The sequence below is a fragment of the Fukomys damarensis genome, unplaced genomic scaffold (assembly GCF_012274545.1).
Source record: "Fukomys damarensis isolate Sample0158 unplaced genomic scaffold, DMR_v1.0_HiC HiC_scaffold_29, whole genome shotgun sequence".
Lineage (NCBI taxonomy): Eukaryota > Metazoa > Chordata > Mammalia > Rodentia > Bathyergidae > Fukomys > Fukomys damarensis.
The window spans coordinates 14,677,511-14,690,864 of NW_022900941.1; the positions used below are offsets into that span (position 1 = coordinate 14,677,511).

Here is a 13,354-nt window from a genome sequence, read left to right on the forward strand (position 1 = left end):
AATGTTTTTTTTTTTTTTTTTTTTTAATTTCAAGATAGGTTATCACTCAGTTGCCCACCCAGGTTGCCTCAAACTTTTGGTCTGTCTTAACATTCCAGAAGACAGGGTTTTTCTTTAAAGAGATAATTAAGCCAGAATGAAATAACTAGTGTTATTCCCCCAATCCAATATAACTAGTGTCCTTAAAAACAAGGGAGATTAAAACACGGGAATATATAAAGCAAAGACCATGTGAAGGCACAGAAAAGATACTAATCCACAAGACAATTAAGAGAGGCCTCAAAAGAAAACAACCTTGCCAACATCTTGGTCTTGGACCTCTGGCACTCCACACCATGAGGAAAAGAAAATTCTATTGTTTAGGCATTTGTCTTTATAACAGCAACCATAACAAACAATATAACCCTTACAATTAAAGAAATTATGCTATATTGAGTTAACACGTAAAAGTAAAATGAATGATAGCATAAAGACTAGAAATAAACTATTTTACAATTCTTAACTACAAAGTAGTAGAATATTATTTGAAGTAGATGGTAATAAAATCAAAGAATAAAATAATCTATATCACAGACTGATTTTGAGGTGCAAGAATTTTAGGATGAACAATTATTTTATGTACCACTAGGGAAGAATAGGTTGTCAGTAAAACTAAAAAGCTATCAATGATAAAATGATGAAAAGTTATCAAACACTGAACATATCTTAATAACCAAGATATTGAATATATCCCAACAGATAAATAAAACATGATATATTCATACAGTGAAATATTACTTGAAAAATAAAGTGAACGCTATACATGCTAAATCAGGGACGAATCTTAAAAACATTGGGCTAACTGAAAGTAGCAGTCACAAAAGATTACATTAGCATATAGTTCCATTTCTATGAAGTGGACTGACAGGCAAATTTAGAGACAAAAAAGAAATTAGTGGTTGATGAGACCCCAACAAGAAGAAATGGGAGCCATGACTAATGAAAATAAGTTTTTATAAAGATAGTAATAAAGATAGTAACAATTCTAAAATTGATTGTTGTGATGGATGTACTCTGAGAACATATGTACTAAAGAAGTTTATTGCATGTTATAAATGGATAAGCTATATGGTATGTGAATTACATTTCAATAAATCTGTTATTTGAAACAGAAGTTATTAGGGGCTGGCGTGTAATTGAGTAGAGAAGCGCAAACCTGAAGTCCTGAATTCTACCCCAGCACTGAGAGAAGGAAATACAGTTATTACTAAAACTAGTGTTAAGGAGGAATCCAAGGATCATCATCCCGAGGATGTTTTGCTCAAAAGAGATTACCTGATGCATTAGAAGTAGGAAAGGGCCGGGGAATTAACTCAGTGGCACTGAGCCTGTCTCGCAAGTGCAATGTCCTAAGTTCAAATCCCAGTATAAAAAATAAATTAAAAAGTAGGGCAGAAAATAATGAAAAGTTCAACATAATTTCATTAATGTTATTCAAAGTATAAAAATTTTTCTAAAATAAATTCTAGCAAGTTTTGCTATCTCACAAGTAATCCAGTTTGCTATTTTTCTTAACATGCTTTACTAACTACAAGCTCACCAACTCAAACTTTTCATTCAGTAATATTAATACCCAAAACACATTAAACTTTATATTCTTACAACTAACTGTGATACAGTTAACCTATGTACCAGTCTGAAATTCGTTAATTATGGGTAAGAGAGGTCAACAACTAATAAGTATGCGTGCACATACACACAAATTTAAAAACATATTTCCAAGTCCCCGGGTGTGGTAGCACATACTTGAAAACCCAGCACTCTGGGAGGCTGAGGCTGAAGGATAGCCTGGGAAATTAGTGACTATTAAGGCTTGTACCTAGTGTCCCCCACAGTATCACACGCTCAAAGGTAGAGATTTTGAGAAGTGGCTGGATCTAGGGTGTGTGATACTGGGATTAAGGAGATGTGGTACTAAATTAGTCCACTGACTGGAATTAGCATAGTTCTGGCTATAGCTGAATGGATTTACTGATGACAGAAGCTCCAACCTGGATATGGGTAGCATCACCCAAAAGGTATGTAGCCTGTTTGGGATAAAAAGGAAAGGCAGGCTTGTTTGTTACTTTGCTGCTTCCTGCCTGCCTTGCTGTGGACTTTTTCTCCTCCATCAAGTCCTTGTGCCATGCCCCATCTTAGAGCCAGCTGACTATGGACTGAAACGCCCCCAATCTATGAGCAAATATAAACCTCTCCTCCTTTAACTTGTAGGTGTCAGGCATTTTGTCCCAGCAACAACAAAATAACTAAGACAGTGATTCAGCAGTACCTTCTCTAAAATATAAACAAATAAGGACTGGAGTTGTACCTCAGTGCAAAGGCTCTGAGCAACAACAACAAAAAAAGGAAGAGTCATAATAATGTAGTTGCATTCCAGATACAATTCATGATTCTAATTATAGAAAAATCCACAGAAAAACATTTTAGAATGTCTAAGAAATTAATTTGAGCAAAATACAGCAAAATTATAGTACGATTCAAGTATAATAAATTTTCTTAAAAAGTGGTATTAATTCAGCTGGGCGTGGTGGTGCACGCCTGTAATCCCAGCACTTGGGAGGCTGAGGCAAGAGGATTGCTGTGAATTCGAGATTAGCCTGGGCTACATAGTGAGTTCCAGGTCAGTCTCAACTACATAGTGAGAACCTGTCTCAACCGCCCCCACCAAAAAAAAAAAGTGGTATTAATTCATACAATATACTTAGCCAAATATACTATTTCATGTTCTGTTCAATAAATTTTAAATGTCCTTACCACAGGAATGACATGAGTAACACCATCTCCACTGTCTATTACCGTACCAGTCAATGTCCGTTCTCCTACTTGTCTTGAGGTCCAGGATGCAGCTAAGGCAAGAACAGCCTTAAACAAAAAGAAGACAGGCAAAAATACAAAGAGTTACTAAAAAAAATACTCAATGCAGTATTTTATTGGACTGTGTAAAGACAAAAATTTTGGAAAGAAGATAATTAATTTTGCATTACACAGTAGAAGTGCTTACTTTCGATATTAAGAGAAATTTACAGGGTTGTTTTTGCTTTTAGTAATATATTTATAAATTTACTGCTTTACTGAGGGCCATTTTTCTTTTTTTAATTAATAAATTTTATTTTATATCATCTCCCCTCAAGCCCCTCACCCCTCCCTAGATACAAAAGCTTTGCTTCCATTTTTTCCTTCTATTTTCACTTTTTTTCTTGTTCGTTATTTTCGCCCTCCCCTCCTCTCATTATCTTTCCCTTTTGAACACTTCCTTCCCATTTCCCAACATCCATTATACATCTCAGTCCTTATTTCCACATTCAACTTCTCACAGCAGAGACACAATGCAGTATTTAAACACGTGTTTCTGACTTATCTCACTTAAGTGTATGGGCTCAAGGTCCATCCATTTAACTATAAATGACTGAAGCTCATCCTTCTTTGCAGCAGAGTAGTACTCCATTGTAAAAAAAAAAAGAAAGGAAAAGAAAAAAATCCATCTTTATCCCCTCAATAGTTGATGGGCATTTGGGCTATTTCCAAGATTTAGCTATTACACGCTGCATTTTTCCCGTATGGGTTGGTCTCCAATGCAGCACTGTTCAGAGATGGGGCCTCTGAAGAATCTTTGTGAGCTCTGATTAATGAGTGAATCCATTGACAAATTCATTAACTTATCTGCTACTGAGATAGTGGAAACCTTAGGAAGTTAGGCCTAGCTTTACAAACTAGGCACTAGGGGTGTGCTTTCGAAGGGTGTATTTTGTCCTTTCCTTTTTATTTTTTTTTTAACTTACTCTGCTTCCTGGCAGCTATAAAATGTAAGACGGTGGCTTGCTCTACATTCCAATCCATTCAAGAGGCCCAAATCAATTGGAACTAGTAACCACAGACTGAAATTATAAACCAAAATAAACCTTTCTTCCTTTAAGTTGATTTCTCAAAAAGTACTTTGTTAAAGTAATGAAAAACTAATACACTACAAAAGTCAAAAACATGAGGAAGAGTAACTCACAGAATACTAAGTATTAAATTGCCAGAACTTAAAATATGTTCAGGTAGGCTGACCTGTTATAAACTACAAAGGTAAAAAGGACACAACCACCTAACTAGTCAATACATAGATGAATATAAACATGCAGGACTCTTAAAATACATCAGTTTCAACTTTTCAAAATCCAACATGATTTAGAACTATGTAATAAGTACTTTAACTCAAAAAGTCACTGCAGACAGAGGATTTAGGTCAGTGGTTCTGCTGCCTTCCTCACAAGTGCAAGGTCCCAAGAACAAACCACTGCATACTTTCAAGTACTAGTATGACAATTAGGAATCAAAGTTGATGAAGCACAAGTTTTCTATGAAAAATCTTGGTATAGCCGATACAACAGTTCTTTTTTAACTCAAAGTTTAGAAATTAATAAACACAGCTCATTTGTTAAAAAACTAATTTCTAGCTGGGCATGGTAGCACATGCCTGCAATCCCAGCACTCAGGAGGCTAAGGCAGGAGGATCGTTATGAGTTCGAGACCAGCCTGCACTACATAGTGAGTTCCAGGTCAGTCTCAACTACATAGTGAGACCTTGTCTCAAAAAACAAAAAACCAACCAACCAACAAACAAACCAAAAAAAACAACAAAAAACCAACAAACACAACAACTAAGTTTGTATCATCCAAACCTCAAACAAGGTACAGGACAACTAATACAAAACAGAGAGCTAAGCGGTCTTTGTTTTACCTACTTGCAATGTAATAGCTGAAAGGGACGTAGAAAGATTATCTAGGTCACCCTTCCATTTTAACACAATGTCCACAAAATTATTACAGGGTAAAAGAACTGAATGATGTTTTTTGAAGGTAGTACAATCAAAATTTTCATGCTAACATTAGTAAAAAAGAGACTTCACTGACAAATTCTTTTTTAGATAAATTCTAAAACATCCATCACTTGCAACTAGGTTTGTAAACATTTAAAATATCAAACTATAATAGGTATATATTAGTGCATTATGCTACAGAAATTTTACTAAATAAAAACAAAACAGAGACTAAGGAAGTGAATTAAAATCACTCTGAAACACTAACACAACCAGATACCAATTACGACCACAGGAAAAGCAAACTCCTACTGCGTTTATACCAGTGAAACACATTTATGTATGAAAATGAAAAGTAAAGATCCCAAACAAAATGTGAATTCCTTCTAAGCCCTCATTTTATTTAGACTGTAAAAAGTGAAAAGTGCTTCCAATTCAATATTGAATTCCCTTTTATAAAGTTCTTGGTAAGGTATATTCTACTTTTAAATACTTGTAGCAAAACAAAGCTTAAAAGGTGACTTTTTAAATTTATGGAATGCATTAAACATTACGTAGTTCTTTTCTATCCAAGCTAAAATATTCATTTCAAAGATTACCATTTATTGGTGCTGTCCAGCCTAGAGTTATAAAAACAGCCTGATTAGTGAGACCCTGTCTCAAAAAAACCAACCAAACAAACAAAAACAGCCCAGCCTAATGGCGCATGCCTGTAATCCCAGCAATGGAGAGGCTGAGGCAGGAAGATCGCTGTGAGTTAAAGACCAGCCTGGGCTACGTATTGAGTTACAGGTCAGCCTCAACTACATAGTGAGACTCTGTCTCAAAAAACGAACAAATAAGCAAACAAAAACAGCCTGTTCTCAAGAAAAAGCAAAGTCATAAAGACCTCAGCTCAGACCACACCAGTTAACTTTGAGAAGCTGCCTTCAAACTTTATTTTTTCTCCATGAAAAAACAGAAATACAAGTAGCTAAAATTAATAGGAATCATGAATTCATATAAAGCATGTATATTATAGCAGGTATTGCACTTGCTTTAAGAGTTAAAAAAGGAAAGCCCTGATTTGTATGTGTGGAAATAAAGTTATTTTATATAGATACATGTACAAATAAACAATAAAAAGAAAAAAAAATATTGTAGGTATTTATAATATACAAGATACAGAGGGAGCATATGGTCAAAGTTACCAAAAGTCAATCCAAACAGATAATGATAAAAGTATACAAAAAATGTAACAGGAATTATAAAGTTCTGGGCATGAAATAAGGATTCAATTAATACTAGTCCTCTGTTTCTGTCCTATGAAGCCCCTTGAAAGAGTCAAAGGCTTTTAATTTAATAATTCTTTTTTTCTAACTAAATGTCTCCATTTCCTACAACACTGCTTTTATGATATGCTTTGAAATTAATAATCTTTCAGTAAAAAGTATGCTTTTATAGCCAATTAAATCAAATTAAAATGCACAAATTAAGCTTAAATATGTATAACTTACATACCTGCACAGCAATGTACAAGCCTGGAACATTGAAGGACTCAAACATTATTTCAGCAGTATATTCTCTGTTTTCTGGAGTATTCAGTGGAGGTTCAGTCTATTGAATTGAATTGAATTGAATCGAATAACATATTTAACAGACAATATTAGACTATTTTGATAAAAGAAATGTTTACACAGTTCTAGTTTAAATTATGTTGACTGCATGTATCAGCTTTTAGAAACTTCATAAAGCTTAAGTCTGGATCAGAACACATGTTAAGGAGGCAAGGACATGGCCAACAAAACTAGTAATACCGAACTTCATGCTTCACTTATGTCTCATAATCACTTAAGTCATTGAAATTATTAAGGCTCGACACTGAGTTACGTACCTGATTCTGAAGATACTGATTTGACAAACCAATCATTTAAATGGGAAAGGCAAAACTTTTAAAGAAAAATTTAAAAGGGCTTGACTATAGATCAGTTCAATCTTTATAAACAATGAATGGACCAGAAGAATTCTTTTGAGATATGGAGTGATTCTTTAAATTCCAAGAGCACAAAAAAAATTTGAATTCATAACAAATTATATCCTTTTTATTTCAAAAGACACTATTAAGTCAAAAAAAAAGATGAATATATTTTTTCCTATGTAAAACCTTCAATAGGAAAATTCTTTGCTCTTTTTAAATTTATTTATAATTCTGGAATTATATTTAAAAGCTGGAAGGTAATGTAGTGATAGATACATAAAAATGCAAAATAGAAAAAAACAAAGTAGTAAAAATTACAAAGAGGGGGCCTATATAAAATATAATTAGAGGCCAGGCATGGTGGTGCACACCTATAATCCCAGCACTGGGGAGACTGAGGCATGAGGACTGCTGAAAGTTCAAGACCAGCCTGGGCATACACAGTGAATTCCAGGGCAGTCTGAACTACTAGTGAGACCCTGTCTCAAAAAACAACAAGCCGGGCTTGGTAGCTCACGTCTGTAATTCTAGCACTCCGGAGGCTGAGGGAAGAGGATTGCTGTGAGTTCGAGAGCAGCCTGGGCTACATAGTGAGTTCCAGGTCAGTCTGAACTACACAGTGAGACCCTGCCTCAAAAAAACAACAACAAAACAACAACAACAACAAAACCAACCAAACAAAAAAATATATATAAAATTAGAGGACCACACAAAGGAAAATACACAAACAGCTAATAAGCACATGCTCATCATCATTAATCATCAGGAAAATGTGAACTGAAACCAAAATGCTTTCTTACAAACACATCAGTATAGCTAAAATTAAAAACTGATACACCAAATGTTGGACAGACTACAAGAGTAAGCATCAATAACATTTGCCAGGAGTATGAAAAAAGTATAATCCCTTAGGAAAAGTCCAAAGAATTATCTACAAAACCAATCATACACCTGCCCTATGACATCAATTCCGTATGTATATAATACAACAGTAATGAAAATGTATGTCCACAAAAAGATTTGTACAAGAATGTTCACAATATCCAAACCATAATAATAAAAAACTAGAGGGCCAGGGATTTAGCTCAGTGGTTCCGCAAGCACAAGGACCTGAGTTCCATCCCCAGTACCAAAAAAACCAAAAACAAACAAACAAACAAACAAAAACCTAGAAACATGGATAAATTTCATAATTATGCTGAGGGCACAAAATTTTACCAGAGTTTTTATCTTGTGTGATTCCATTTATATGAAACTCAAATACAAGGAAAATCAATCTCACCAGGAAAAAGAAATCGGAACAGCGGCTGCCTCCAGGGAATAAGGGGCAAAAATTAACTAACAGCATGAGAAAATTTTTCAAGTTGATAGTAATATTACATACCGACAAGAATTTAGGCCACAAAGATGTATGCAACTGTCAAACTAAAGGTGGGGCATCTCACAAGCCAAATCCAGTCCACCATCTTCTATAAATATAACTTTACTGGAAAACAGTCATATTCTTTGTCTTATCTATTGCTTTAAATATATGGCTGCTTTCATAATACAACAGCAAAGTTGAAGTAGCTGCCACAAAGATCATTCAATTCTCATTAAATTTCCACAAAGAACTTAGAGCAACGAATTTTTGCTGATTCTTTAATGAGTTCTCCAAACCCTGGTCAAAATCCACAGAATGGTTCAAATTTGAGGAACCATAAACAAATAATGAACTCTGGATGGCGATTCATACTAAAGTATTTAGGCATGAAATGACTCCATCTGCAGTCTACTTTGAAGTGATTCAAAAACCAAAATGGACTGACAATGAAAAAACACATGGATGTCATAAGGCAATTATAGTAAAATGTTAACTGTTGAGTATAGGTTGTAAGCATGTGTCCAAAGTAAAGTTCTTTGAACTTTATGGTCCACCCATAAAGAGTATTCATGAATCACCATAATAAAGTACTGAATACTGGTGTAACCAAAAGTTGTGATGTAACTATAATGAGTGGAAGGATAAAAGATCAGCACTGTGTGTTGAGAGCTGATTAAAGGGAAAAAAGGAAATGCTCACTTGTCCTACTAAGAAGTTAACAGATGATGGCTAGTACTTTAAAAGGCAAACAAAAAAATACAAGAAACATGTTGATTAAATTTAGGAAATAATTATCAGGGAAAACTCTACAAGTTAAAAATGTTTGTCTCTAATGAATACAAATCAAAAACTGGAAGAAAGAAAAATTATTTTTGTTGTTTTTAAGTTTTAAAAAGGCATTCAATTATTTAAACTACACACATATAATATCTTGATAGAAAGAAAAGAGTTACACATTACTTTCATTACTAAGCATAATCAATAAAATGATAGTCTATCTTTACAACAAGAGAAGTACCAGAGGAAAATTATTTGTTGCTCTTACTGTGAAGATTACATATTAACTATCAAAAGCACTTTGTAAGTGCATACCTTATACTCTGGTGTTTGGACATATTACTACTACTCTACTAAAGCTTAAAACTAGATGCCCATGACGATGACACAGCTTTATAACAAAGTCTTTAAAACAAACATACAACAATTTTACAAAGTATAACATAGCAATTCAAGTATGATAAAAATGTTCTCAAGTTTTCTTTAAATTTTGCCAATAAAATGATAATTTCTACTTACCAAAAGAAAATAATGGTCTTCGGGTTCTGCTCTTAAATATTTAAAAATCACTTGTTCCATAAACCTTTCCATTAAGTCCCAATCTTCAACTATACCATGGCGGATTGGCCACTATTAAAACAAAAATCCCAGAAGATATATCTTATTAATATCAAAAGCTAAGTAAAAACTACCCAAAAAGGGGTATCAAATTATATAAGACAAGGATACATTTCTCCTTAGGTATGATGATACTGTAGATCACCCATTAAAAATGTATATAGAGATAAAGGAAATTATTTCCACACCTCATATTTAAAATATGGTTCAGCAGAATACAGAAAAGATCAAAATATTAAAAATATTAAATCTAAGAGCTCAGCATGGTGGGTGGCACACACCTGTGATCCAGCACTTTGGGGCTGAGGAAGGAAAACTGCCACAAGTACAAGGCCAGTCTGAGCTACATAGTGAGTTTCAGCCCAGCCTGAACTACCTAATGAGACCCTGTCTCAAAAGAAAAAAAAAATAAAAAATTTAATCTAGATAGCACATGGCTTGACAGATTTTTCAGATTTTTGAAAATTTAAAATTAAGCCTATGAAAACCATAGTTCACAATAATCTCCTTAATTTTTAATTTATTAGCTCATTAGCAAATATTTGTTGTATGCCTAATATATAAAATACAACTGGTAGTCAGGTATAATGGCACATGACCATAGTCCAAGCTACTTGAAAAGTTGAGGCAAGAGGATCCAATGAGACTGAGCAACATAGTGAGAGACCGTGTCACAAAAACAAAATGAAACAAAATCACTAAAGCTAAATATAAGTAAAACACATCTGGTAAATACGTAGCTAGAATAATCATAAAAATCAAGCATGTAAAATTTGTAAGAAAGGTTGAACAGATTTGTATAGAAGCATGTTTCCAAAACTGTATATCCCAGTATACCACAGCAATATTCACAAAAATACAAGATATTTTAAATTTCCCATATATATTCCATATATATTCCATGCAGTGTTACACTACATGAGGTACTAGCTTAAGGAGTTCAGTTTCAAAATTAGACTATACTGGGGCCAGGAATTTAGCACAGCGGCACCACATCTGCCTCAAAATTAGACTATACTATATTCCTTTTAATGGCAACATTTCTTTGAAAAGCTAGGTTGTAATCTGTGCTGTGATAAAAACCACGCCAGAAAATACAAAATCCATGTGAAACAAGAAAGGAAGGCGACAGTGTTTAACAGATTCCAGGTTTCAGCAACTATGAAGTACCTAATAGGAATACACATCCTGTCATTGTTTAACAATGAAATAAAGATATTTTCAATTTAAGTGTGTTCTTAATTTCAAATGGTTACCAAGCTGCTCACACTTACTTAATAAACAAAACTTACTTTTTTTTTTCTTTAAATCTAGTTGGCACTATGAAAAATATTACTGAAACCCCAAAGGCACTGAGTTAAACTGCAATAGAATATAGTTCCATGAATACAGTACATATTTAATACATAAGGTTGAATGAATCTGTGAATGAACAAATAAAATATCTAATAGAACTGGTGGTCCCTAACAACACCTATTTTTACTTTTAAGGCATTATATCTGTTACTCTATTCCCTATTATTTATTCATCTCTTCATTATAATTGTGAAATAGGGGTACAACTCTAAGGACATGGATATACAACTCTCAAGAAACTCAAGTCTAACCAGGCATGGTGGCACACACCTTTAAATCCCAGCACTCGGGAGCCTGAGGGAGGAGGTTCACTGTGCGTTTGAGATCAGCCTGGGCTACATAGTGAGTTCCAGGTCAGTCTCAACTACATAGTGAGACCCCGTCTCAAAAAAACCAAAAAAAAAGAAAAAAAGAAACTGAAGTCTTGTCAAAGAAATGTTCTAGGTTTCTAAAGAAATAGTCCTAAAACAAGATGACCAAATTGGATTCACTGAGGAAGTCATATGCAAACTGAGTCCTAAAGAAGCAACCTTCTGGTTTGTGGGGGGTATTCATTTATTGGTAGGGGGGTAGAACAGGGACAAACATATATACTTTACCAATCACAATGAAATACGCATGTACAGAAAGGCTTGGGGAAAGATACTAGTTTTGCATCAAAGAGACTAAATTCTCAAAATTACCATGTTTGTCTTGCATTTCAGTTTTACTGTGTAAGAAATAGAATATCAGAAATGTTTTAAGCAGTGGAGTAACAAAAACAGCTTGAATTTGGGGGGTAATTATTATAGGTGTAGTGAGAAAGCTGAAATGAACTTGAGAATCAAGAGAGAAGAGTCCCAATTACAACATAAATGATACTAGACCAGAGTCAACATCATTCAGTTAGTAAGGAGGAGGAGAGAATTTCAGATATTAGTATTTTTTTTAAACCAGGAAGGAGAGGATCCATCAATCAAAACACAAAACTTTAGTTGAGTGTGGTGGTGCATCCCTGTAATAATCTCAGCATTTAGATAGATGAGGAAGGAGGATCCCCTTAAATTAAAGGCCAGCCTGGGCTACATAGTGAGTTCAAGGCCAGCAAGCACTACCTAGCAAGTCTCTCCACACACACACACACACACACACACACACACAACCCTACAAAACTTTTGTTGTATCTTATCTCAGAGTAAACAAGAGAGTTCAAGGCCAGCATGCACTACCTAGCAAGTCTCTACACACACACACACACACACACACACACACACACCCCTACAAAACTTTTGTTCCGTCTTATCTCAGAGTAAACAAGAGAAAAAAAAAAGAATATGTAACAAATTGTTTACCCCATTAAACTCAAGATACAGGAAGTCAGTCAAGGAATTAAAAGGTGCATGAGGAAATCGTTAAGAAAAAAAGACCAGAGCCAAGGATATTGCTCAGTGGCAGAGTGCTTTTCTACAGAAAATAGAAATGACTGACAGAAATTTTGTTCTTTTGTTTTGTCTGTAGCACTTAGAAGACTTGAAAATGTGTTTAAAACCAAAGGGCAGAATTTGTGAAGAGGAACTTAAAACTTCTCAGCTCACTGACTTCATCACCTTCAATGATCTCTTTTCATTTCTGGTGAGTGTAAGTCTCGCTACTATTATCTCTACATCACTGAAATGCAGGTATTCCCCCCCTTAATAAAAAAATCTTATTATTCTACTATACAGTACACTTTTCTTCAGATGACAAGATTTTCAGTCAACTAACTGTGCTAATTAATCCTTAGGTATCAATACACACAGTTTGGACTTTTAGGCACCATCACTGACTATCACATTTCTTTTTCTCATCCTATCTTATCAAAACACAACCCATCATTACCCTATCCTAAACTTGCCTATAATCATAATGCTGATTATACTGAAGAAAAATGTACATAATTGGGTTGTTGAAACTAAGGCTCCTCTGAGGATTTTGTTTACAGTAGTCCAGCATCTGACATACATCACAGGTTTCCTTATAGTGAGGCTCTAACAAAACTAGGCTTTCCTGAACTCTAACGCCTACTTGTCATGTGTCAAGGCAGACTTGGAGAAGTTGCACTGTAAGAACTCAAGTGTTCACAAGAGCCTATGGTGGTTACATCTGTGCTCATTGTGTCTGTGATAAGATCAAGTGTGCTTCCCTAAGAAGAAGCAGAAAATCCTTGTGGAAGTCTATGGTAGGTACTGTTTTTGCTTTGATGGTACTGGGGACTGAACCTGGGGCCTTTGCACTGGACTATATCCAAGTTGCCCAGGCTGGGCTCAAACCTGCTATGCTCCAGCCTCAGCTTCTGCCAGAATGTTGAGATTACAGGTACATGCCACTATGCCTGGTTCTTGTGAAGTAACTGAAGGTATAAGCAGAGGGTCAGAAAGCTAGGCCAAAAAAAACTTAAGTGATTAAAAAAAAAAAAAAAAAAAA

General features: G+C 34.7%; 1 protein-coding gene across 3 annotated transcripts in view; it reads right to left on the minus strand.

The window, feature by feature from the left end:
- Window positions 1–13,354, minus strand: part of Actr3 (actin related protein 3) — a 64,328-nt gene that overhangs the window by 20,464 nt on the left and 30,510 nt on the right. For all 3 annotated transcript variants that reach the window (XM_033757222.1, XM_010606215.3, XM_033757223.1), the window contains 3 exons: window positions 9,458–9,568; window positions 6,342–6,437; window positions 2,794–2,901 (listed from right to left, as the gene is read on the minus strand). In XM_033757222.1, the coding sequence (XP_033613113.1) occupies window positions 2,794–2,901; window positions 6,342–6,437; window positions 9,458–9,568 (315 nt within the window). The remainder of the gene's footprint in view (window positions 1–2,793; window positions 2,902–6,341; window positions 6,438–9,457; window positions 9,569–13,354) is intronic.